Genomic DNA, 27,720 nt, shown 5'->3' on the forward strand with positions numbered 1-27,720 from the left:
AACTGAGACTGATGGATCCATCTGTGACAGCTTCACGTTTTAAAACTTCAAAAATATTAAAAATAAAAAATAATAGAAACAATATCATTAGATGTTGAAGAATTGTTTATGATGTTTGAGGTCAATCAGAGTAGTTCTAAAGAGGGAATTGATTAGAAAAATATATTTTTATAAAGAAAATAATGCTTTGAAAAATCTCCAGTTTGGTTTATTATACCCTTTAAAAGACGGCATCTTTCGAGATCACTCGTTTGCATGTCAATTTAGGTGTCTCTTCTTGGCTTTTACTCGTAAGATTTTCAAGCAAAGAGGGCACTATTTCTATATGGCGTCCATGACTTGTGGAGGATGATATTGATTGTTTATTAATTGACACTCCCTGTGTAGTTTCTTTGCTCCCCAGTCTCCACTGAGCATGAGATTCCTTGCAAGACCGCGTACGTTTCTTGAACCAGTTGTGGACTTATAACTAATTATGAATAACAAATGACTCGCGATTGATGTTAATACTAACCAGACTTTTTTGGCTTTTGCAGACATTCAAGTTTCCATCCGTCTCTTCATACTGTTCTCCTCTCTTCTCTTCTCTTCTGTAGAGAAGGGATCTTGGCTACCCTGAGATTAATCACCTTTCCCGTCAAATTTGTCACTCTCCGTGCGTCTTATTCTTTCACCCACTTATCCAACCCTCATTCTTTCTGCTCTGTTTATTGAATCCGAGTTTTTTGAGTCACTTCTCGCTAATTGACAGAATCAAAACCATCTATTTACACGAGTCTCTCTCACGGAAATATACAACTTTGAATTCATTTTAAGATTACAGAAGAAGCCCATGCATTTTAGCACGTGCTTTTTTTTTTTTTTTTCCCCCACCTTCGCCTGAACTTCCCACAGCAGCACGGAGTTGCTTCCGGCTCTAAATTCTCCAACAGGGATTTTACAGAAAAGAAAGACGAAACAGACATTTGGGTGCGTTCCGTCTTCGTCAGCGACGGTTCTGTAACATAAATTTGTGATATTGATTGATGGATAGACATAAAAATCAAAGGTGGGTGAGTGCTCTAGGCTTAGTGACTTAGTTACAGGCCAAATTTGGACGCTTTCAAAGGAAGTCGTTCCTCACAGTCTTTTGTTACCTAACTCTGGATTAACATCGACGTGCTAATTTTCCTTCTTGTATCTCATGACCAAAGGTTCCTCTAACCCAAACAAAGCAATTATTTGGTCAAGGCAAGAAGGAATTTTCGAGTCTAGTGTATACTAACAGTTATATTATTTGAATTTTCAAAGACTGTTACTTGATTAGTTGGTGGGAAAATGAGAAAAAAAAACCATTAACAATTGTTCAGTGGCTTTGGAAGTGACATCGAAATTTTTTTTTGTCTCCCTCCTCAGGAGAACCAAATCATTGCTCTTTGATTCAGTAGAAAAAAGAGCACCTGTCATGAATTTTGAGCTGCAAACCTATCTAATGATCTTCTTCACCAGATGCTAGTGTTTCCTCACATATGCACAAAACTTTTATGTAACATTTAATCCCTGAGAGAAAGCTAAGCAAGCATGTAGAGATGGAAGTAAACTTGATGCTTCCCATTTCTCTGAAACATGATAGCTATCTTGAAAAATCTCCTTGAAAATTAGAGTATTTAGTTAAGAAATGTTTTGAAAACAGTCCAAGAGATCTCATATCTTATCTTTTTAGTTTCTTTTTCAATTCATGAATCAATCTTTGTTCAGTCCCTTCGTTACCCACCACCTGTTACTTATACAACGATTCCTTCATCTCCTTTTATTGGCCCAACACCTCAAGTCTGATCTCATGAGATTGCCTAACATGTCTCATCATGAATTGACAATCAGATGAACCATTCAAATAAATACCAAATGACAACGAGGATCGTCCATTCATATAGAACTAAGGTGAATATGAATGATCATCAGGTTTGTCCCTTCACAAAAGACATCATTAATGGCCTGAAATAGGAGAAAAAAAAATTAGATGCCTTTATTCAATACTAACGAGAGTAATAACAATCGCTCGAAGGAAACGATCAATCACAAAATCATAATATTTATATAAATTTGTTTTAAGATAAGACTATAATAATTAGGTATGAAAGATAAATTCCGGTTTCGGTTAAAAAACAGTTCAATGTGAGTATGGACGATAGGGTGGGGTGGACATCGATGTTCTTGGGAATGGACCGTGGGTAGGGTAGAAACGGAGACGATACCGGTTAGTCCACTCAAAAACTGTCTTTCAGTGGCCGCCCCCAACTTCTTCATTATCAGACTCTTGAAAATTTCTATACGTCACATCTGATGATCCTGACTTCACCTTCTCCAGTTCTATATAATCCAGCATGCTCCCACATGTCTCTGTAACTGAGAACTGAGCGATTTAATGGAGAGAGGGTGAGTTAAAGAGAGAATCCATTGATTTGCTTGTGTCGTGCTGCTCATGGGCATGGATTCTCAGACCCAGCCGCGGAATATGAGAACCCATCCCCCCTGTTCCGCATGTCGAATCCTCCGTCGGAGATGCGACGTTAACTGCATTCTCGCCCCCTATTTTCCGACCGAAGAAGCGGAGAACTTCGTCCGGGTTCATAGGGTGTTCGGAGCCAGCAACGTTATCAAGATGCTTCAGGTACTGGGTATTTCTGTTTCCCTCTTCATCTTTTTTGTTTTTTCTATTTCCCAGTCGCTGCGATCAGGGGTGGGTCTTTGAAAAAGAGAAAAGGCAACATATGATAGAAATATAACTCGAAATGTGTAAATGCAATGAAATGTGATCAGACGGTGGAAGAGAGTAGAAGAGAAGATACAGTGAAGAGCATGGTGTACGAAGCTCACACGAGGCTCAAAGACCCAGTTTACGGATGCACCGGGACAATATTCTACTTACAGAAACACGTCAAAGAACTGGAGGAGCAGTTACAGTCGGCAAGAGCAGAAGCAATGGAGTTGAAAGGCCAAAGAGACCAACTCGTCAAGGCGTTAATGGATGTTCACCTCATCAACCCTTTCTCTCCCGTCAATGACTCGGTATTCGATCACTTCTTCGTCGGCGACGGCCTCTGCACTATTTCAGCAAATTCTAATTCCGCTCTATGAAATTCGACCAGTGTTTCGGTCAAAGTTCCCATAAGGAGAAGAACAAAGCAGAGAAATAGTAGGAAAATCTTCTCTTTAATTGTATTGTATTTATACAACCTCAAATAAAAAAATAAAAAATAATGTTCAGAATTTGTCCCTATGAATGATAAGACATGGTTTACTGCTTACCCAAATTCTGTATACGACCAAACGTGCCGTTGAACGACTAGTCGGCCAATATGGCTTCCGCGCTACACGTGGCTTTCTTCGCCATGAATAGTTCAGTCAATGGAGGTACAATAGGAGAAAAACCAGTAGCACCCGACTACTGCGCTTTGTCTTCTTACCCATCCATCGGATTCCCGCCGTCGTCAACTGAAAGCTTATCCGGTGATTGTCTTGGAATTTCTCTTTTTAAATTTTACAGTGCAACCCCCTTCATCTGTTTAACGCTAATTCATGATTTTTTTCTTGATGACAACAGTATGAAGAGAGAGAATGGTTGGTTGGTGCATGTTCGAATGCCACAGCTATGATGGGCAGATCTTGGGCAAGCCAATTATTTTGCCTTCTGGCGTCAGCCTCACATTATCTGAAACGTGAGAGGTCGACATCAAGAACCAGTTTCAAAGGATCATCATGGTGCCCCAGGAATGCGTACCTTTCTCTGCCATGATATTAAATTATTTTTTTGTGGGGGAGAGAGCTCGGTAGTTTGCTGTTAGGGGCTTTCGAGCGTCCCACAACAGCACAGACCGTCGTTCCTTAGGGTGGCATAAAGGGTGTCAAGCTCAAATTGCACGTGCTTCTGTTATAATCTGCTGTAGGAACTTCTCGCCCTCTGAAAAAATAGCCCTGTTATTGAATATTTGAACGCTTTGGCTTGCGAGCCTCTGTTATAATCTGCTTGCAGTGGGTTTTTGTTCTTTAGATCATCAGTTAATCACCAGCTCAGCTTAAAAGAATAAATCCAATAGCTGATTAGACCAGAATTAACGTTAAAAGAGCTAATTACTAAATTTCTCTCAAACTAATCCAAAAATGTTACAAGAAGATGCAGGCGCTCGAAACTAACATCTACAATTTTCCCCCGCATCGTGGACATGATTAACAAAAACAAATCCAGGTAGATGGTATGTTACAACTCTCAGGTATCATTCTCCCGTGCTCTCACATGAGCTCCCAAAGTTGGCTGTTATGTCATGAACTAGCAGCCTGATAACATTTCCTCCCCATGATTTCGAGATCTCCACACACTCTTGCAAGTCAGCCTCACAAGCCAGTAGGACCCACTCTTGATCATCATCCAAATACTTGATATCAAAAGTGCCCACCTCCAATTTCAGCCGTTTTGAGACTTCCTCCTTCAACTCGACAACACCTGAAGCAAGTGGAAGCTTAAACCTTATGATGTCTTCTTTGTAAGTTGCCTTTATGGTCACAGTTCTCGTCTCCGGAGAAGCACTAACGTGGGGGGTCGTACAGGTCAAATTTGGAATTGCTGGTACATTGGAGCGTTCAGGGCATAGAGGCTCATCCTGGTAACCCTCTGCAGCTAAATTACAGAGATCTCTGAAGTCTTGGCAGCTTCCTGAATCCTCCACTAGCATTCCAGCCAGTACCGACTGTGGCTGAGTCGTTACAAGAGCATCAGGTATCGAATATGCAGCTAATAGACTTGATCCTTCAGTGGAGCCAGGGATTAAGGAATCAATATCTAAAGTTTGTCCTTGAAATGAAGACACAAGTTGTAGATTCTCCATATTTATTTCATTTGTTGGACTGCCTTGACATGACTCTGCAGAAATTGGTGACTCTGTACTTTCTTCACCAGAACCGCTTCGTGATTTCGACCCTGGGGAACCCCTAGCAGCCTCCTCCTGGGGACAGTTTTGTCTGTCAACAAGTTTGTGTTGACCTAATAATCCAACACTTTCAAGCTGTCTTTCAGATGTTTCAAGTGGGGGTGACCGTTTCTCCCCTCCACCTAATAAATCAGAGGTTTTTGATGCTGGTGGGGATTGCAACTCTCCTTCTACACTGACAGGCCAGGTAATAGAACTAACAGAAACAGGAAGCGGACTAGTGAGGGAAGCAAGGCTGAATGCACCTTTTGTACCTTGGACTGATTCAATCACTCGTTTCAGCTTGGACAGAGAACGATTCACTTTGTTTATCTTGCGTGATGGCCACCTTGAGATTCCATGCTGCCGACATATCCGTTTCATTGTTGTTGGACAAACTGTTAACACCAGAAATAGGGAATTTCATATGGGCATTCTTTTTATAAACAAATATTATTCTACAAACATAAAGATCTGTAAATTAAGAAAGTCATCCAATGGCATAAGCTTACCACCAAGGCTTTTTGCAGCATCTTTAAGACTACCGGCAAAGTATTGTTGAAGAACTTCTAAGCTGATTGACTTCTCGGTTTTGCCTCGCCTCCTTTCACTTGTCTTTGTGCTTTTGTGATCACATGAAGAAACTGTATTCTGACATCCATCTGCACCATTGAGAGTCCTGTTCTCAGTCTTTCCAGCATCAACATTCGTGGCCAGCTGCCCTTCCAACAAATTGGGAATTACATCTCTCCCATTCAGCAAACTATCAAACTCAAGACCATCAAGTTCTTGGCTGCTTATGCTGGGTGGAGTTTGAAAATTTATAGGGTCATGTTCAGGTTTTGAATCCATCTCCTTGTTTCTGTTTGTTTCAATAACTTCAAGACATCCTTCGTCCTGTAGTTCATCAACAGTGGAAGCTTTTAAACTTCGAAAACATTGCCTCATAGTGGTTGAAATAGATTTCAACAAATCCATTTGTTCACTGGGTTCTTTGCAATTAAGTGGGAGGAAGAACTCCAATATGTAATCATCACTTCCAGTTTGGGTGCTCTTCAAGCTTATGGCAAAGCAGCTCATTATCCCAAACATACGAGCATAATGTACAAGTGGGTACTCTGTCTTGGTGAATTTCGTAATATCACTAGAAAAACAAGGCTTTCGTGCTGAAAATGCCCTACCAGCTACTCCCTGGCCCTTTCGCAAATGGTGCTCTGCACAGGCATCTCTAAAACCCCACATATGGGCATCCACAACATAGAATGCCGCATCAGTTGTAGACATGCAGACTTGTCCCATGCAACTTCCATCTATGCTTGTGCAACTCTTCTTTGAACCACCACCATAAGCTAAAACACTGCGATGCCGACATGGAACCCAGGTCTGAGCCAAAGGCAATTTATGGGTCTCACACACCACAGTTAGCATCTCCAGAATTTCAGCTAGGGCAGCTTGACGACCTTCATTACATATCTGATTCAAAACGAACCAAAGAACATAAGCTTTTGGCAGAAAAATGAAACCACCAGTTAATAATATATTTCATAGTAGGTATTGACAAACAGCTTACCTGCCTACTTGGATGATCTAATAAATCAGAGCTTTTCAAGTTTACAGCCTACAAAAGAACCGTAACTTCTTTAGTATTCTGAGTTGTGTGAAAAAAATCCTGTTCACCAACTCATCACTGAAGATTTCTTGCTAGAGATAAACTGCAATGTAGGAACAAAAAAAAAAAAAAAAAGACGGACACATGTTGGCAGTGAAGAACATGACCAAGAAATGACTATTTAGTGCACAAGAATTTTTTATATTTTAAGACCACCAGCATTTAGCATCTAAGCATCAATCCTGCTTTACTAGTTCGTTGAGTAGCATTGTCTCACCACCTGCAAGCACTTCCATTAATCTCACCTAGGGATCACACTCAAGCAGTATGTTATTCTTTCATTCACCATTACAGATGGTGGCAAACTACTATGAAATGGACCTACTAGACCACCACTAGAATTAGAGTGAAATTTTCATCTGCATATCAAGGGAAAAAAATGCAATAGACTACATTAGAATGAAATTTTTTTATCTGCACATCAAGGCAAAAATGCAATAGACTACACTCAAAGAAGAATACTCTGTTCAATATGTTGTGGGCTCACTACTTACAAGCAAGGTGTCAAAAGAAAAATTAAGCTAATTTACTCATATACTAGTTCCTCTATATACCTACCAACACTAAGGAAAGCATAGAACTTCGACTAGTTATTAGAAGTTTACAAAAAGTCAACAGAGAGACATTTTGCATAAAAATTTTGAATACAAATCCACAGGTGCCCAGTAAAAAAGGTGATCAAAATTGATTTTCATTGATTAGCACCATTCCAGTACAAAACATAAACAAAAAACAAGACAAGAGACATAAATATATTAGGGGAAAATATGTCAACACCATACACACTGATGAGATCATTAACACACAACATAAAATCACCACAGTAGGATACCAACCTCGAGAGCTTTGCAAACTTTATCAACCTCAGAAGCATAGTTGATCTTCTGGGAAGTCATGATGAGCTCAACCACACCGATACAAGACTGTCCAGAAGGTTCAAAAACAGGCAAAGCCAAAGTACCCCGCACATTGTAGTGAAGAGCATGATTAAGACGTGGATACTCCTTACTACTATAATACTGTACATTTGGGGTCCACTCTGGCTGTTTCTGTCGAAATACACGGCCTGGTAGTCCCAAATCTCCATCGCTTTCCCCATCCACAGAAAACAAATACATCAGTGACACAGTCCTGTACTGAAGAAGTCCATTACTATGTGGATCCAGAACAAAGGGTTGTCCTGAAGTTGTGAGAACATATTTGTCACCATTTTTAACTGGAGCCCACACTTGAACCAAAAAATGTTGTTCAGCCGAGTCTTTTAAGTACCGAAGGGCCTGTGTCATCCTCTCCTTAATTATGCATGACTCATCAGAAGTATCATCGTCAGCCATGATATTTGTAGAAGCTTGCAGCAGCCTTCTTTTGTCATCTTCTTCTGCAGGATTTCCCTGCGTAGAATCTGGATTACCTGATATTTGTGAAGATCCAATTTCAGGAGAAAGCAACAGAAACTGAAAAGTTTGCACAATCATTTGCATTTGCCTTGGTCAAGAATAAGTTACAGCTCAAAGAGCAAAGCGCACAACGCGCACACCCAGAGAGAGCAACATAGGCAATAGCAAGTAATAGAAAGCGAATCTTGATATATGACATTATTTCAAAATTCTAAAGGTAACAGAATCAAGTAAAAAAAAAAAGATCGCTTATGACTTTCTGATCTCGTAGTAACATCACGAATAACAACTTCAAATTTACAACCATTGTCCCATCTGTTGTGAAGTCAGCCTAGGCAGAGTGACAGAGTAAATAACTACACTAACTGACCCGAGAACCTCAAAAGGTGAAACAAACAGAAAATAATTCATCAGAGCATGACCAACTTTGCATCACACACAGAAGCCGGATTCCCCAAAAAAGCTTTGACCAAAAACAGAAAAAAAATGAAGGCTGATAACTTCGAACTTCGAACAGATTAGACAACTTCTGATAGTAGTCAACTGAACTGGAAGTAGACACCAGTAAAGAATCAAAGAAACTGCTTTTAAAGAACAAAAAAAGAAAAGAGAACGCATAAAATGAGAGAATTCGAAGACCACGAATGACTAAATAACAAGAACGTGCAATAAACAGAGAAAGGGAAATAAATGTCCAAGCCTAAGATCAAGTTTAAAGATAAAATAAATAAATAAATAAATAAAATCTGGGAGGAACATGGTAAAAAGAGCAGAAAAAAGAAGAAAATATAAAAAAGTACGAATAAGAACTAATTATTGGGAGAGTATCGAGGACAAATATGAACGAAAAACAAGCACTTACAAGCCGTTCAACCAGACAACGCAACCAACAAATTGCCCATGCTAAATACAAATCCTTAACTCACGAAATAAACGAGAAGGAACTCACTGGACAAAAACCTGGCACTATCAGCAAACCGAAGACCACCGTGAAACGGCAGCACCGAATTATCGGCGAATTTATCATCAGCAGCATCATGGAAAGTCCAAAGAGGCGACGACGGCTGCTCCGAAGAAGAAACAGGGGGCTGAATATTGGGATTGGGCGAAAAGGAGGAGAAGAAAGAGAGCAGAAAGGGAGAGGAAGAATTAGAAAGGTCGTGAGTGGGATCAAAGGGCCAGGACGGCCCGTCGAGGTCAAGGTCGATATCCATGAGCTCCCTCTCGATCGGACCGGGCGGATCTTTAGTTCGAGAGTTGTAACGCTCGACGTCGCCGGGTTCGGCGGACATAGTGTTGGTGGTGGCGACTATGGATGCTGCAACTCCTCTCTCCTCTCTGTTCTGGCAGCTGCAGCTGGGAGAAGAGAAGGATCGAATCGGCAAACGTTGATCCCATTCAGAATCTGATGGTTACAAAAATGAATAAACAAAGGGGAAAAGAAACAAGCAACGATTCTCACTAGAATGCGCCGGGGTGAAGTGGTCCTACTCCTCTCAGCGCTTACTTCTTCAAATTATTTATGCGCGCCGGGGGCGGTTATTACCAACCAGAGAACGTTCGTCCAATGTTTTTGGCGCGATAGCGGAAGGAGGTAGGTTGGTTGGTTCAATCCCGGTTCAACGCCGGTTCAACCCCGACCCCTGTTTGACGTTTCTTTAGTACGTCAGCAGCCTGCGCCCATTAACGAAGACATAACGAGCCGCAAAAACGAAATTCAAAAATGTAAAATAATAATCACTAAACAATTAGCCAATAAATTACTAAATTTTCCAAAAAAAGAAAAACATATCTGGACCCCTGGATTTCTTTGGTGGGCCCTGAGTAGCTTGGAATGGATGTCTATGGGCCCACTCTGGTTCGGTCCGATGTGCTACCCAACGTTTTGACTTTTTCTCCACTAATGAGTGCAGACAACAGATGGTGGGCCCACTCCAAATTATTTTTGACGGTAACCCCGTCCTTGTCACGATCCACATCCGTAGCCAGCGATTTGGCTGTACCACCTCCCCTGCTATCAATCATTGTTTAATTGGTTAATGCCTATCCACTTGCTAATTGCGATTAGTGAACACCCCAAAGGCTGTAGGCGAAAGCTCTGTTACGAGAATATCTAATGCTGATGAAGGAGTGAAGTTAACTATGAAGATTTTAAAACTGCTCGACTTATTTTTTATTACTGGATTTGGTTTCGGTCCTTGCGAAGAAACCAGATTAAAATATTAGATCATTAATCTCCAGGAGAAAGTGAATGGAACAGCTGACTTGGGTGGGTTGGAAATCGACTGGGATTAAAGAAATCCAGATTTAACTTTGAAAAAAGTGTGGTGGGAGTAATTTGCGAGAGAAAGTTTTGTCGACATCTTGCGAGGGTGAGGGTCCCAAGTCGAGCTTATCGTCTACTTGTCCGGTGAATTTTCAGCAGGGTAAGCTCTCTGAGGTGAAGGTGTTACTCTGCGTCGTCAAGAACCAAATCTTTTTAACTTTTTGTGATGAAGTTCGAAGTTTGCTGTAGAAATGAGGATGTAAAATGATGCGGCGAGTTTAATGGCTCTAGAGTGTAGAAGTTAGTTTAAAGGCTCAAATCTATCTTAATAAATTTTCCAACAAAGAGACCGGCTCCGACGACTCGAGGTGCTGGGAGATTACAGAGTGCGACGACAGGAAAAAAGAATTGGAAATGCGCACAAAAGTGCAGATTTGAGATCATTTTTTTCTGGATTTATGTGTTTAGATTTAACCTGGGTTAAATCTTGAAAGAGAGGGAGATCAGTCATACACTGTGGTTATTGCTAGCCACCTCTGCAAGAATAAACATGGGTGGCCGGCAAAGACGGGTAGAAGGAAAAGCTGAAATTACTGAGGAAAATGCGAGAGAGATTGCAAAGGGGTTCTTCTTCTGCTTAAAGCAGAAAGAAGGGTGATTTTTTTATTGTTTTAGAGAAATTCTGCTTGAAATTCAAGCTTGGATGAGTTCAGAACATTTCGATATCCTCTACGAGAGAGAACTGCAAAAAAATATACTGTAATAGTAACGCATTTCATCTCAGACTTTTTGGTCTTCTTCCCTGTCAATGCGATGGTGGCAGCTGTGTGATGAGGGAGAAAGCAAAAGATTACGAATATTCTGATTAACACTTGCCAGAAAATTTTCATTTTCCCATTGAAGAAAAAGACAGGCGGATAGATACTTTGATTTGCAGAAAGTGGGCGACGTCGGGAAGATTCGCTACTCTCACAGACCCAGATCACTACTTACTCTAGGAATTTTATATCAACCAAGAGAAGAATGATCCTTCCATTCTTTGCCCAAACAAGATCGTCAGCCATGAAAATCTTTCTGAAAGTAACTCCGACTCAACCAAACCAATTCAACCTACTACGAAGTTTCAAACCAGCTTCTAAAAATTTCCAGAATAAAACAGAAGCGTGTAGCTATCCAAATACAGGACAAATCTGGCAGTCGCGAGCTCGAGAGTTTCAGACCGCTTCAGAAGATGAAAACGAAAAAGCAAATTCGTCAACAGACTTTCTCCCGGTAAAAGGCATAACGACACCGAAATCTCGATGCCTGCTTCTGTCTTCATCCGGAGTTCTTATTCGAAAGGACAAAACGGTCGCGCAAGTGAAACGATTACTTTTCTGGGTGGTGGAGATAAAAATGGCGCCACTGATCCCACTAGCGCTAGCTTCCAGTTTACTTGTTCAGAATACTTCTTCTTTACCAGCAGTTCGTTTTGCTTGAATGAGGAGGTAAAGCCCATCGACGCCATTTTTCTTTTGATTTTATTGTCGAGTTCTGAATTAGGTGAGTGATTTTAAATTAATACCAGGTTCTTCCGGGTGAATCGGTGATGATCGAACCTTAATATAAATTTCTAAATCTCTACTTAGTGAATGTATTAATGGCGACATCAATAATATGAATGATCTTTATATCATAAATTTCTCAATAAAAATATGAATGAAACTCGTAAACATACCTCCATGGAGTCAATTTCCGAGGTTCGGCATTTTCATCAATAACAAGTTCAAACATGCCTCTGCCCACTCTTATAGTTTCTTCTCCATCAAAATAGATCACCAAACCGACAAGAAATTATAAGGTTGTAATCAGCAACAACCATCAATGAAAAACTGACGACAGACGGGTTATTAAGTGACGGTTCATGCTCCCACTTAAGACATGCCTTTGCTAGACTAGACTCCCTCTTATATCCTCATCTCCATAAAAAAAGATCACCAAACCGACGAGAAATCGTAAGGTTTAATTGGTGACCACCATCAATAGAAAATCGACGACGGACTGGTTACTTATGTGACGGTCTTGCTCCCACTTAACCCATATACCTACTTAATATGTAATATCCTTATACTCAAATAAAAAATATTAAATTACATAAATCATGACGGTAAGTCTTTTCAAATAAGTATTACCTTCCACGTATTACAATGCAACAGGCTCCTTTGAAAGAAAACCTTACGTGGCCCATTTCTTTATAAATGAACTTTTATAATAGTTATTCGGGATCATTTTATATTGTCAGTCTCTAAACTTTATATAGACAACTAAATAAGAGAAAACACAAATGAATTTATTAGAGTTTTTCAACATGTCCATTATGAACAACGGGTGGTAGACCTTTTGTGGACGGATCAACGATCATTAATTCGGTGTTGATGTGTTCCATAACCACTTTGTTTACTTTGATATATTCTCGAATAACTAAAAACTTTATGTTAATACACTTACTACGACTTTCGCTTTTTTTGGTGACTACATCATGAATTCCGTAAGTTCAAATTTTTGAATTCGCAGTTAAAACGACATGTACAGAGAGAAGTTGTCTTGGAAGGCAATAATAATGTTATTATAAATAATAAGAAGAACTTTAGAGGGTATGAGAGAGTTCTCTTCGTGTACAAGGACTGGGTCAGAACTCAGCTCCTCCAATCTCATCCACAAGCAAGGTAGGGCCCCGGCCTTCCCCTCTACCATTCAAGCAAAAAGGCGGAGAGAGGCAAGGTCCCACCTCATTTAAGATATGCTATGATACGAAAGAGGGGGGATTCTCTATTAATATTTATTTTTTAATTTTGAATTTATTTATTTATTTTATTAATTAAAAAGTTAAAACAGAGTAATTTTTCCTGTATTGGAGTATGTGAGTCAGGTAATCGTATCACTGTTACGTAGAGTATATCAGTATCGGATTTTCACTTATCCGATACGTATGTGACCCTGGAGTTTAATCAGAGGTGCACGTGCCACGAATTCTCCCGCCATTACAGAAGAAGATTCTGAAAGGGAAACTTGTACAACCAATCGGCCGAGGCCCGGCCCCCTTCTCTTTCTTTCTCTCTCTCCCTCTCAAATGAATTCAATACGGTCAGGAACCGAGGAGATGTCACGATGTTGCAGACTGTGCGCGGCACTTGTAAAACAAAGGCGAAATGACTGATGGAGGCTCCAAACAGATGGGTTGTCACCTACACGAAGCACTTGACACAGAAAAGAAAAGTTTACAAAGACGGAGTATTGGAGCTTCACGTCCCAGATGACAAGGTAGAGCTCTTCTTTCAACTATTTTTTGTTGAATTTGGTTTAAATATTTTGTGCTTCTTTGTAAATTTTACTATGTCTCTTCAGGTGATACTCTTTAATGATTGCGGGGAAGTCTTAGATAGCAGGTTTCTGAAGAAAAACGAGGTCATTGAATCTGGTGGAACACTCGCATTTGCTGCTTATCTTGTTGATGTAGCTGAAATCGAAGTTGAATCTGAGGCTCTAAGAGAATCAAAATCTCAACTCAGAAGTAATGAATCTTCAGGAAAGACTTCGATAAAAGGAGGGAAGATAGCTAGATCTAAAGTTTCCACGGGTAGCTCTTTATATTCAGCGGCACAATTCAGCATTTATTTTCTAAAGTTTTAAGGTATATTTCTAATGTTTTGAACTTATTCTCAACTTTCCTTCACTCTCTTTCTCTCCAGAGAACAAAATATGCGGATCTCTACCGACTGGAGCGCAACGAAATCGCCCAATTTCCATGCGGAACTTTGCCAAACGTAAGTTTAGTATCCACCAAGTTATACTTCCACTTGGATTTGATTCTACTTGTCGCACTGGTACACGACGAGTCCATCTCTACTTTGCGTTTAATTCTATTCGGCATGCTTTTTCTAGAACTTACATCCATAATATTTTTTAAACATAGGGAACAACCAAGCTGGATCACAGAACAGTGGGGAAGCACAGAGTCATTCAAGTTCTACAGAGACAACAAACGGTTGGTTGCAAGTTACTCGGGCATTTTTGAGAAATGAAACTTATTAAAAAATTGATACTTCTTTTATTGTTTTAGACTAATTTTGAAACTGAGGTCAACATGAAAGTGCGTAAGCAAGACACAACACAATAATGCTTCATGTCTATGTGCTTCTTAGAAATACCAGATTGGTACTTGGACGACTAACTCTATCTCACGCAGAATGGAATGCTTTGTTTACCACACAATTGACTCAAAAAGCTAAGAAGTATCATGATGGCAAACTGAAACTTTCATTTAAGGGGTTCCGCCAGAAACAGGTTTGTTCTAAAGTATGCTGTTCCATGTCTCTACCAAAGGGTTTTCATTTCCTCTGTATCGTACTGCTGAGAATTGGAGATACCAATCAATATATTAATGTGAATAGCATCTGATTGTCTCTTTTTCCCTTTCCCCCCTCGTAGCCTCTATTACATGGACGCAGAAATTGTGTGGACTAATGCAAAAACTGATACAGCTAGGCCAGGAGTTAGCTTTAAGTTTCAGGTTTCTTTAATTAATGAATGTTGTTAGGTGAGAAGTAACAACAGTGCTTTTACTCATCAGTTCCCTCACCGTGACCTCTCCAATTCTATCTTAGGCCTATAATCTGAGCACTAGCTCACCTCTCCAAAACAAAAATAGATGTCTCCTGCGATTGTTAGATTTTTTAGAGCCTGTTCTCCACTACCTTCTGGACAAAGTTATCCTACTCTCAGAAACTTTGACTATGCAGTTTCTTTTGATGAATTTCCTTTCCATTATTAATCTGTTATAGCATTTTATGAGTGTTTTCTCTTATTCTAAAAACATAGACCGTATGTCCTTCCTATTCTTTTATTTCATGTTACAATTGTTTGTAAAAATATATAGGTAATGCTTTATGATGAAAGTGGGAAGCTCTTAAGCAGCAAATTCTTAAAGAAAGATGAGGTAGTTGAGTCTGGTGGGGCACTGTCATTTGATGGTTACCTTGTTGAAATTGGAGATGTAAAAGAAAGCTCCAAACACTTAGATGGCTTGAATCTAAAAGATGATACATATTCATGCATGAACAAGCAGCAGGCTGGAGGTAGTATTATGTCTGTAACCCTTTTATGCTATTTTTGAATTTATGTTGTTATGGTTTAGGGTTTATGATAAGGTACTGTGGTCTAAATACATCAATTTGATTCAGGAATATGCTGTCCTATCTTCCACTTATTTTTCTTTGCTGCAAGGCATCTTTTAGAATTTGTATGTTCTTGTTTTGTTTAGAAGGATGGAACCACATCAATCAAGGTTTAGAAGCATCTTTTGCTTATTACTTTTGAAGAAGCCTCCTAACTAAGGTTATTCCTTTTGGGATTTGGACCCAATTTTAACATTTTACTAGAATGCATACCTATACATGGGCCTCTACCCAAAATTTTCCAGATGTATGGGGAGTTTTAAAGCCTTGCATGGATTCAAGATTAGAAAGGTCTTGTGCTTATTACTTGGGAAGATGCCTCCTAACTTAGACTAGTTATTTTAGGATGGACTTGGTGTTGGTCTCAAGATTCTCATTAAGTTCATTTTGATAACTTAGACTAGTTATTTTAGATGGACTTGGCGTTGGTCTCAAGATTCTCATTAAGTTAATTTTGATGATAAGAAACACTAAGTTACTAATATTGTACATTTGATCCGTTGAACATTAGTATGCCTTAACAACATAAGAAGCCCCAAACGGAATTTCTGACAGTATATCAAATCGACTAGCCAAGGATCATCTGAATGGCCCATTGAAAATGAAAATAAGCAGCTCAAGCCAGAAAAAAACAAATTGCTTGAACAGCCTAGAAGCAACTATTCAACCAGACAAGAGTGAAAAAAACTTTTGAGAAGCAACTATTTGGTGAAGCATTCAAATGGTCTAGATGAATGCTTAGCACACAAGAAAGCAAAGCCCAACTGTCCGAACAAAGAAGAGAGATAAAACTCTCTGTTAGAGTTCGTTCATTCAAATGCTTGAACGCCCAGTCCAATGAAGGCAAGAAGAGAAAGAGATGAAAACATTAAACTTGAAGAGGATTTTTTTATCAGACTGAAACCGCACGAGTGGAAATGAAAGAGAAAAGCCACTGGAACCATTTGGTCAATGAGTTGTCAAATGGATAGGCCAAAGAAGTCAAACACCTAAGATGGAGAAAAGGCATTGTGGCAAACTGTTCAACTAGCCATTCGAATGAACTGAAGAATAGAGAAGTGTTTAATGAGGACCGTTTGAGGGGGACATCAGGTGTCTAAACGACATGTTTCAAAAAACCGGGGGAACAACATTGAAGGCATTAATTCGGTCGAGATAGGTCTCCAAATCTATAAGTGACCTATCTATGTAAGTAGCAGCTCATAAAGAAGATTCTAAATATTTTCTCATGACTTTTAGTCAAGATTTTACTAAGTTTTTCAAAAGGATAAAATGTCCCTTTCCAAACTTAACGACTCTATTTCTGAACATTGAGAACTTGTTTATTTAAGTTTTTTTTACCCCAAAACACACACCTCTCAATTGTGAAGGCTCTAACAATCACTCCTAAGCTCATTCATACTTTGAAATAGATTTGGAGTTGAAATCTGAAGATTTCCAAAAAAGCCACTCTTAAAGAGCTAAGTACTTCTTGTGCTTTTTTCTTTGAAAATTTATTTACTTAGCTTTATCCTTGCTAGAAATCTTGCACTCTTACTTTGAAATCATAATATTTATTGTAGCAAGCTGAATTGCTATGGTTTTTGTATTACCATTCACAATTTGGGGCTAAAGTTTATAAATCCAAGTTTTTACAGGCACATATTTTAAAATCAATTCATTATACTTGGTGAGTGTGTCTAAAACCAGAGCTCATTTACTTTGAGATCAAATTACTATGTTCAGATTATCTCTTAAGGGAGCTGTATTTTGAAATCGAAGCATCCGCTTTCATTTACTTTGAAATTAGTTTATTGATCTTTGTCGGGCACTACTAAACGAGTTCAATTTATTTTGAGATTATTCACAAAGTTCATATTACTACTCGTGGTTTTAGATATTGAAATCAATTCTTTACATCGGGATGTTTTTTATTATATTGCCCTATTTGAAAAACCAATCCAAGTTTTTGTGCTTTAATTTTGAAATCAAGTCATTGAGGACTAATTTGAGCTGCAATTACATAGAATTGGCACATAGGACGTTGTACTTAGCTTTTCATGCTTGTATTGTAAAATCTGCCTAGTTGAAGTTGTTGTTATACGGGCAGAATTGTAAGCAAGTAACCTTGCAAGATTTGGTCAAACCATGTGTAGGTAAGATTGATCCTTGTCTCAACTAGATTGAGAGAAGCCTATAGGGCTGTGGATTAGCTATTGATAAGCCCTTTGTGGGGTTAAACTATGTTGTTTAGTTCTCTGTTTAATTATTTGAGGGTAAAGGCTAGTAGGCCTTGTTTGTTGATGTTGAAAGTCCCTGTGTGGGTCTAGGTAAACACGCTCAGTTGCTGCTGATAGTAAGTCCTTGTGTGGGCCGGTGTTACTGGAAAATCTCTTTATGGATCTAGGCTTGTGTAGCCTAGTGGGCTACTGCAAGTCCTTTTGTGGGTCTAGGCAAGAGTACTTTTAGTTGACGGAAATTCCCTTTTGTGGGTCTAGGCTGAGAGCCGATTTTGTTACTACAAATCTATGTGAGAATGTGCATTCTAAATTAACTACTGTGGTCAAATGAGTGGCATAAGTCCTTATATAGACAACATTATAATTGACCTTAAATACAATTTACTAAAAGGGCTGTTTGATAACTCTAACATAGTAAATTAACTCCGACATGCAAACACCTTGGGAGTGAAATAATAATCCATAGAGAAAATTGTGAACTACTATAAATCTCCGTATTTTCTTTGTATGTTTTGTTGATAATGTTTGAGCTTGTACTTTGAAAATCAATGTTACACTCTAAATAAATTCACAGTTGTGAATACACACAAGTTTGAGTAAAAGAAATTAATAATTAACAACAAATTTAACAAACCTATAACACCCCTCCATCCAACACCTCTCCTTTAGGTTTGTTCTTCATGAGAGCTAACACTTTATCCAACTTTAATAGATACAATGGGGATAGTTAAGATCTTCAATCAAAATTTCATGTATACTCCTTCAAGGTCTTTCTTTATCTTACTTTTTTGGTTGATTACTTAACTTTTTCCAAACATTGGATATGGCAAGTCAAGATCTCATTCGAAATTAGCTATTCCAAGTGTAGGAAAATGTGAAAGTAGATCACAAACTGTTGCTGCTTCAGAGAATAACCTGAACTTCACAGAGGGCACTGCTAAAGGTCTTTTTGTATCTTACTTTTTTTTTTGGTTGATTACTTACTTTTTTCCAAACATTGCATATTGCAATTCAATAGCTTATTTGGAATTAGTTTTTTCAAGTTTAGGAAAAAGTGAAAGCAGGTCACAAACTGTTGCAGCGGCAGAGGATAACCTGAACTTCGCAGAGGACACTGTGACGGGTGAGAAGATGAATACTTTTTTTTTCTTTAATAACAGTAAAATGAAGCTCCTTTACCTCCTATTCTTCTTTCCTCCTGATGCAACCTGTCCCATGGGTCAGTGACCAAAGAGAACTTGAAATATCTAGGTACTGAAGTTGGCTTGATGATTAAAGTATCTAGATTATCATAGGAGGAAATTCTTAACTTCTAAAAAGCATAGGGCAGTGCTAGATCGTAGTTCTAAAACTTGGTCTCGGTCAAATTCATCCAAGTTGATTCAGATCATATACAAAGCTGAATAAGTTATTTAAGACTAACTGAACGAGTTTTAGTAAAACTTACATAGTAACCTTAAACTGGTAGAACTTGGCCAATCGGAGGAAGTCCAAGCTGGTCAGCAAGTTCACAATTTTGTTTCTTTGATTTAAAAAAAAAGCAAAATATCCCATATGCGATCCTACCATCAACTATTTTCTTTTTAAAATTTGTTAACCAAATTAAAATAACTATTAATACCTAATACTTTGACTGTACAAACAAGACACAAGTGTCTAAGCTTATTTTAAAAATGTATTTATCAATGTTCAGGTTTCTTTAGCGAATTTCTCATGCTAATTTGTTTACTTATTTTGCATTTTTATTGATTTGTATACTATAAAATAAATTAACATCTATATTGTAGAAATAGTCTCAATGAGTTTTGTGGTTTCTAAGAGCTTTAATCTATAACTCAGTCAAAACTGACCCGAGTTTCCGTGTTTTTGAGCTGTGTTAGGTGGCTGTTACAAATGTTTCACCCGAGTTTGTGTTTTTGAGCTATGTGTTAGGAGGCTGTTACAAATGTTTCACCCGAGTTTGTGTTTTGAGCTGTGTTAGGTGGCTGTTACAAATGTTTCACCAGAGTTTGTGTTTTTGAGCTGCGTTAGGTGGCTGTTACAAATGTTTCATCTGAGTTTGTGTTTTTTGAGCTATGTGTTAGGTGGCTGTTACAAATGTTTTGAGACAACTTCTTCAAAACCCAATAAATACTGTTTATATGTGGTGGTTCTCAGTGTGCTGTAACTTTTTAGGAAGATTTTTCTCTGAACAGGTTGCCGTTCTTTAGCCCTTTTCCTTAAACGATTGTGGTTGTGCTGACTTAAAGGCAAGTCAGATGAAATATGACCGTTAAAATTAGGAGTGCTTGTTATCTTAGTTGCATTTCATCCCTAAGAAATGGGGATTTGTTTATGGAAGATGTCTAAAAAAGGAAAAAGAAGTTACTGGTTGGATACTTTAACTACAGTTGGTTCTTGAACCTCAATAGTTTTAGCCCTTTTCATTTATCTGCTAAATGTTATAGCCATTCCATGCTTTAGCCATTTCCTCCACCCTGTGCAGAATGGCATGCCATGTACACTGCACAGATAACACAAAAAATCAAGAAATATCATGATGGTATCTTAAGACTTTCATTCTGCGGCTCCCACTCAAAACAGGTATATATGGTTACCTCCAGGCTCCCTCCGTCCGCAGCCATTTTGCTTATATGGCCATTAAGTGAGTAGTGTTTATTTAAAAATTGAGTGCAACTGTGGGCTTACAATCTGAGCAGGTTAGTTTGTTAACTGAGGACAGAACACTCCTAATTAGAGTACACATCCAGTCAACAGAGAAACTGAGGAGTGGAAATACATTGCAATTGGCTAATTATCTTATTGAGATTGGTGAGCTGCAAACTTCTCGGACAGGTAATTTTCTTGTCACTGAAACCAAACTTCAGTCATGTGCTGCAATTTTTAGTTTGTCATTTTTATCTGAAGATAAGTGAGGGTGCTGATAGGAGCAATGCCAAAAGTAATCTTTTAAGGCTTAAGTAATACTTACATGTGCAGGAGAGCTCCAAATTGGTGCTTCATCAGCTAAAGTTGTGGCTTTAGATGATGGCAATTCAAGTGTCAAGAACCTGATGACAGATGGATGGCTTCAAATAAACAAATCCGTACGTGATGGTTAGTCTTTTTTTCATAAAATTTTCTATAATAATTTATAAATTTAAACCTTTTGGTCAATCCATAAAATTTTAAGGCTATGAGATGCATATCAAAATAAAAATTATTTTGCATTATCTCAAGCCAGCTAAAGAATCGCATATTTACTCATTATGTACGATATCACTAACTTAATTGGACAGTGATAGTTACAAATGCCTCTTGCCATCTATTTTGCGGTTGTTAACTTCAACAACAGATGTGAAGTATAAAGTGTCCTAGAAAAGCTACTATCTCTTTCATATAATGTGGATTTCTGGTTCAGCCATTTTACCACCAAGTTGAACATCTGATGCGACTTATTAGACGCCACACAAAAGTAAAAGTTCCAAATTTGTGTACCGGAACAACATCAGATGGTTAATCGACATACTGAAACCCTGGACTAGAGGGTTGGCAATTCTTCTCATTTTCTTGAGAGATGTTGAGAAATATGAAGAAAGGTATTTTGGTTATTTTACACAACATATTGCTCCACCAGGTTAATAGTAAGCTCGTCTATGTATAGGAGTTATGTAGTTTAATTTCACTTTATCGAGATGTATTTAGGAAGTTATAGAGTTCTGAGCATAGAGGGGCATTTATGTATTTTTCGTCTATTTTTTACTTAAGTGATTTGCAGTTTTGGTGCCCTAACTCTATCCTATGTGGGCCCCACCTTATTTATGCATGCAAATACTATGTGTTTACGTGCTAGTTGGTGTGTGGACTCAGTCTAAGTTGATTTTTGTGTATATTGGTTATTTTTGGCAGTAAGTCATGACTAATTCAGGTGAAGTTATTATTGCGGTAAATGATTTTGGAAATTCTGAAGGCAAGGATACAATTCAGACTACTACAGAAAAGTTGGACAGACAGAATTAGCTAAACTGATTCAAATCTGTCCTTTTGTGACTTTTAGGCCAAAAGAAAAGCCAAGTATCTTAGGGATGACCCTCCTATTCCCACGACTGATGGCTGGAAGGCTGAGGATTACCAAGTTATGACATAACTTGAAAACAACTTGGAATCCCGATTACGAAGTTAAGTTATGAACTATGAGACAACAAAGGAGATTTAGACTTCTCTTGAGTCTTTCTACAATCAAGAAAGTAATTTTCAAGGAATTATGAACTATATGCAAAAGCTTGTTAGTCTAAAAAGAGGGGATAGAATTGACTGATTATTTTAGTGAATTGCATGATATACTACATGCGATTAGTGTATACCATTCTTTTAGTACAAATGAGAAAGAGCTTCAGCAGCAATTCGGACATATTCACGTTGCCAAGTTTCTTGATGTGTTAAGTTTCGAATATGATGCAATTAGGACCCGACTACTTGTTGTCGATAAATACCCACATTGAAGAAGGCTTTAAATAGAGTTGTTCAGGTTGAGACAGATGTGGTTCCACAGCGTATCAAGGATAACCTCAATATTCAGTCCACACCAAGTGAAATTGAGGCATCTTGTGGACGTGGAGGGGGTAATAGAGGACAAGATTGAGATAGTTCTAGCTGTGGTGATGATAGAAGTCATACACACTGCCTCAATTTGTAGGCATAGTAATCACTTCTCAAATAACTGTTAGGACAAATTTGGAAAACCTACTTGGGCCAATTCTAGTGTTTAGAAGGTGATGAGACTTCAACGGGCTGCATTGTAGATATTATTCTTGTGATCCACATGAACTTCAATAAGTGGCACAAAGGATGACACGATTGACCTTGTCCACCACATCCATGAAGCTAAGTGATTTGACATCCACAATCATAACTACGACCACTATGGTTAATTCAGGTATGTCTAATTTTCATGTGTCCCCTGCTACATCATGGGTAATTGATTCATATGCATCTTCACTCATCTTTGGTATGATTCTCCACACTTGTTAATGGAGTAGCCAAAGTTCAATCTAATTCATCTACTTTTAGAGTCTGGTTTGTTTGTTTCTAATTCCTTGTTAACTTGTTACCTATTAGTCACATTATGAAATATTTGAATTGTTTGGTAACCTTCTTTCCTACCCATTATGTATTCTAGGACTTCCAAATGAGGAAGATAATTGGTTTAGGGTATGAGAGAGAGAAAGGTTTGTCAGTGCAGTTCTCTTTGACGATTCAAGCATAAGTATCACTTTTCCAATGCGACTTATAGTTAGAACATCCCTCCTCAGTCAAGTTACTTTAGATATATCTAGTTTTACCTTTCTACTTTGTCCTTTCAATTTGAATCTTGTCAACTTGGGAAGTATTGTTGCACAACTTTTCCTTCTAATTAGAGTCAGAGCAATACTAGTTTGTTTGAGATAGTCCATTTAGATGTATGGGGCTCCTGTCAATACTTAGTATCTTTGGTTTCTTGTATTTTGTTTCTTTCATTAATGACTTTAGTAAGTCTACATGGGTGTATCTCCTATGGGAGACAACAATTTTTTTTTATGTATTTTGCAATTTTTATAGGGAAATAAAAAATTTAGTTTTGTCTCTTCATATATTTTATTTTGATAATGGACCTGAGTTTACAAACCACAAATTTGATTCTTTTTGTAAGGCTAATGGCATTGTTCATCAGTCTTCTTGTGTGTATACCTCAGAGTAAAATGAGGTAGACAAAGGCAAAATTACCATTTTCTAGAGGTCGCACAAACTATGCTATTTCAAATGCAGATTCTAAAATTTTATTGGGGTGATACTATCTTTACTGCTTATTTTCTCATCAATAGATGTCATCTTTTTTACTTGGAGGAAGAATCCCACTACAAGTTCTTAAATTCAGGAGTAACTTGTTTTCCTCTTTGATCTCGTGTTTGTGGGTTTGTTTGCTACGTGCATGTTTTTGGTCCATCTCATGACAAGTTGTCTCCAAGTTTAGTTGTGTATTTTCCTTAGGTATTCTTATACTCAAAAAGGGTACAAGTGTTATTGTCCTTCCAACAACAAAAAAAAAACTTATATGTCCATTGACACCATATTCTTTGAAATTGTTCCCTATTGTTCAAAGTCCGATGACTCTACTATTTCTACACCACTTGATGTTCATGTTGTTGCTCCTATTCTGATAACTACAAGTTTACCAACGTAGCAAACCTCCCAAGACAACGTCAAAGGCTCCCTCTTCTTTATCCTTGCCACTTCTCTCTTCTCTTGCAGCTTCTGAGGTAAGTGATTTGGATCTTCTTATTGTTTTTACAAGGACGTTCTTGCTTGTATTCACCATCCAACAATTTGTGCCCTTCGAGTTGTTGTCTGATCCATTCAAGACTTTTGCTTTGTCTTTATCTTCCCATACTATTTTTTATTTTTTTCTGTGAAGGATGCTCTATTGTCTCTTCAATGGATGCATACCACAAATGTGAAGATGGAAGCTTTACTTGATAGGAATACCTAGACATTGTGTGATCCCCCTTTGGATGTTGTCTTTGTGTGCTATTGCTGAGTCTACACTATAAAATACAAGGTTGATTGGTCTATAAAGAAGTGTAAAGCCAAACTTGTAGCTAAGGGGTGAACCCAAACATATGGTGTGGATGTTTTTGCATGTAGCATAGTTGACATCTTGCATTTTGACTTTTTTGGTTGTTAGTAAAGGCCGGATCTTGTTTCAATTAGACATAAAAATCTCTTTTTTTATAGAGATTTGGAAGAAGAGGTGTACATAGAGCAACCTCATGGTATGTTGCTCAGGGGAAGATAGGGAAATTGTGAAGGCTACACAACACAGTTTGATAAGTTCTGCAAAGTGATATTCCTTGGCTTCTACCACAAGTCATTGTGACCGCTCATTATTTGTTTTGAAGAGACCTTCTAGAGTTGTGGGATTAGTTGTGTATGTGGATGACATAATGCTACCAGGAAGCGATACAAGGGTATTAAATTGGTCAAGGAACATCTTACAAAACATTTTCAAACTAAGGATTTGAGGTCCCTCAATTACTTTCTTAGGATTAAGGTGGCAAGATGTATGGTAATAATTGTTTTGACACAAAAAAAAAAAGTATGTCACAAATATGCTACAAGAGCATAGTTTATTGAAAGCAAAGTTTGTCGAGACACCCATGGAAGTGTATCATAATCTTCATGAAGATAATAGTTTTGAACTAGTAGATCAGATCGTGTATAAAAGGTTAGTGCACAAACTCATTTATGCCCCAGTTACTTGGCCTAACATCTCATTTTCTGTAAGTATAGTCAATCAATTCATGGAGCATCCAAGCCTGATTCACTTAGAGGTAGCACATAGAAATGAGATATCTGAACGGAGCATTGGGCAAAGGTCTATTGAATGAGCCACATGGGCATTTGCAGATTGAAGTGTATTCAAATGTTGATTATGCAATGTCCAAGTTGGATTTGAAGTCTTGAAGTGGTTATTGTGCATTTGTTGGAGGGAATGTAATTAGCTAGAAGAGCAAGAAATAAAATGTTGTGGTCCAAGAAGTAGAAAACCAAGCATTGTCCCTTTTAGTTAGTGAACTTCTTTTATGGGTAAGATCCGTTTTGCAAGAGCTAGACTTCCCCACCAAAGGTGTTATGATGATGTATTGTGATACCCAAGCTGCAATCTTCATTGCTAGTAACCCAGTGTTTCATGAAAGAAACAAACATGATGAAGTCGATTGCCATTTCATTTGTGATTCGTGACGAGTGGTGATGGCCACTCCATATGTTAGATCTCAGATCAGTTTGGTGTATTTTTATAAAGCTCTAGGAAAGCATGAATTTTGGAATTTTTGTAACAATTTGGGGCTTTTCGATTTATGCTCCTCCAGCTTGAGGGGGATTTTTAAGAAATATGAAGGGTATTATGGTTATTTTACTCTTAAAATATTGCTCCACCAAGTTAACAATAGGCTTGTTTGTGTATAGGAGTTATGTAGTTCAATTTTCATATATTTTAAGAGTATTTAGGGAGTAATAGAGTTTTGAGCATATAGGTGGCATTTATGTATTTTTCATCTATTTTTGACTTTTAAGTGATTATATAAAGGGGAGATGTTGACCTTCACTTCCAAGGAGTGTATAAATTCTGCTGTGTTCTTCATTCTTCTCCCGTGCTCTCTTTTCTCTCTTTCTTGTGAATTTTCTTCTTTTGCATGAGGGTTTCTCAATGCAGTTCCAAATATTGCTAATAGCTTGACTATATTATGCAAATGCAAATTCTTCCAAATTTTGTTAGTAGCTTGACAATGTTATGCACATGCAAGTTCTTCCATGATCTTTTGCAAGTCTGGACACCTCTTTTGCAGCCAGGCAGATCTTAGCTGTTCTTAAAAGGCCAAAAGTTGAGGAAAACCTTTCTCCAAGAGAGCTAGTCATGGTTCAGACCAATCCATCAGCTACTGAAGATTTGCTTCAGTCAAATCATCTAGAATCAGGTGTTGCAGCAAGTTTCAAAAAAGAATTAGGTGGAACAGTTTTAAGGAATTCTGTAGAAGATAATTCCAGATATGGTTCTCAAATCAGTGCCTCTGAAAACGGTTTTCCTCTAGTCAAAGCTGCCAGGGGAATCCATTCTACTGGATTGACCACCTCTATACATGATAGCTGTGAAGAGAAATTATTGTTTGTCAATGGACGCTCCTCATCTTCATCCATTCCCTCTACAAGGTAAGCATACAATATATCATCTAAATTCGAAGTGTTTTTCCCATCATGAAGCGTATGTAAGACTTTTCTAAAGAATATTTTCTCCATTCGGTGGCTCATGCTAATAAGTAACTTGTTCTGGTAAATGTGTTTAAAGTATACACGTTTGAATGTGTTGCTCTTGTTCTGGTTAATGTGTTTAAAGTATACACGTTTGAATGTGTTGCTCTTCTTGCAGTGACGCACGGACTTCTATATTCAGTCCAGGTCTAGTATGTTCTGAAGCACCTTTTGAACGTTTGAATGTGTTGCTCTTCTTGCAGTGACGCACGGACTTCTATATTCAGTCCAGATCTATTATGTTCTGAAGCACCTTTTGAACATTCAGAAGGATCTCAATTTTCATCCTGCACAACTTCCAGATCACCTGGCAAGAATCTCACATATTGTTCAAAATTGGAAACTATATCGAACTGTAGTAGTAATGCTGATACCTACTTGAAAGCTGCATCAAATACCTTGCATGGACACCTACAGGGCAAGGATTCTTTGATATTTACTGGGTCAGAAAGTAATATTGGGACACAAGGAAGCCGCAGGTTTTCTGGTACTTAAATCTATGTTTTCTTAGTCGCCCGTCCTGATCAGTTTTTGAGGTTACCTGTTTTTTTTTAAGTGATAAAAATGAGATTATGGTATTATTGTAAATATTGGACTAAGTTGCAGTGCTGTAAAGATCGTAACTTTTAAAGAAGGAAAAATGTTTATTGCAGCAACTAACATTTGACAATTTTCCACAGAGCAAAGCAGCAATATCAAATCGATCTCCTTGGCAAATCAGGAAAAGCCTAATCAGGTTTAGAGAATTCCCATTCTTCTATAAATTGATCTAACCTTGATATGCTTTAGCTAGTCTGTGAAGCCTGATTCATTACTTGACTTATTCCTCTTTCTTTCCCTGCATCTTAAGGTGCAAGGCAGTGCAGATAATGTGGAGAAAGGCCTTACGGGATACGAAGAGGCCTCTCCACTGGACTCACCATCTAACCTGAATATCCTGTTGGATAGTGATTCAATCAATTCTAGAATGGAGTATGCAGGGGGTTTGAAGAGCCAAGAGGGGGATACAATGGAAATGGATGAGACCCCAAGTTTTGATCTCGGGATTTGAGCATTGTTTTGTTTCAGTTTGTAACATTTCATTGTGTGCAGAACCAACAGTGACCTTCATTCAATGATTTTTCAATCTATTAGTTCTTGTGATGAAGGGCTTTACTCTGTATGCTGCAGCCATGAGAAAGAAGCGTTCA

General features: G+C 38.2%; 2 protein-coding genes across 4 annotated transcripts; one reads left to right on the forward strand and one right to left on the reverse strand.

The window, feature by feature from the left end:
- Positions 1 to 4,082: 4,082 nt before the first annotated feature.
- On the reverse strand, positions 4,083 to 9,382 carry LOC137962479 (protein NLP6-like). Its single transcript, XM_068809367.1, has 5 exons — positions 8,959 to 9,382; positions 7,449 to 8,023; positions 6,514 to 6,561; positions 5,456 to 6,416; positions 4,083 to 5,341 (listed from the first exon to the last, which is right to left on the reverse strand). The coding sequence occupies exons 1-5, from the start codon at positions 9,299 to 9,301 to the stop codon at positions 4,254 to 4,256; spliced, it is 3,015 nt and encodes a 1,004-aa protein (XP_068665468.1). The 5' UTR covers positions 9,302 to 9,382; the 3' UTR covers positions 4,083 to 4,253.
- Positions 9,383 to 13,394: 4,012 nt separating this feature from the next.
- LOC137963891 (uncharacterized) lies at positions 13,395 to 27,710 on the forward strand. Of its 3 annotated transcripts, none has more exons than XM_068811119.1 (15): positions 13,395 to 13,575; positions 13,660 to 13,891; positions 14,004 to 14,078; positions 14,228 to 14,299; positions 14,501 to 14,610; positions 15,191 to 15,389; positions 18,561 to 18,650; positions 18,756 to 18,830; positions 20,193 to 20,290; positions 20,407 to 20,542; positions 20,687 to 20,803; positions 26,071 to 26,431; positions 26,734 to 27,017; positions 27,211 to 27,266; positions 27,381 to 27,710. In XM_068811119.1, the coding sequence occupies exons 1-15, from the start codon at positions 13,471 to 13,473 to the stop codon at positions 27,579 to 27,581; spliced, it is 2,211 nt and encodes a 736-aa protein (XP_068667220.1). In that variant the 5' UTR covers positions 13,395 to 13,470; the 3' UTR covers positions 27,582 to 27,710. The 3 variants fall into 3 exon arrangements, with proteins under 3 accessions (XP_068667220.1, XP_068667223.1, XP_068667222.1); XM_068811122.1 differs by having other exon boundaries at positions 18,576 to 18,650; XM_068811121.1 differs by having other exon boundaries at positions 14,501 to 14,598.
- Positions 27,711 to 27,720: the final 10 nt, after the last annotated feature.

This window comes from Aristolochia californica, unplaced genomic scaffold (assembly GCF_029961685.1).
Source record: "Aristolochia californica isolate CCGP_79_NKW_82.1479 unplaced genomic scaffold, dmAriCali1.0.hap1 SCAF_4, whole genome shotgun sequence".
Taxonomy (NCBI): domain Eukaryota; kingdom Viridiplantae; phylum Streptophyta; class Magnoliopsida; order Piperales; family Aristolochiaceae; genus Aristolochia; species Aristolochia californica.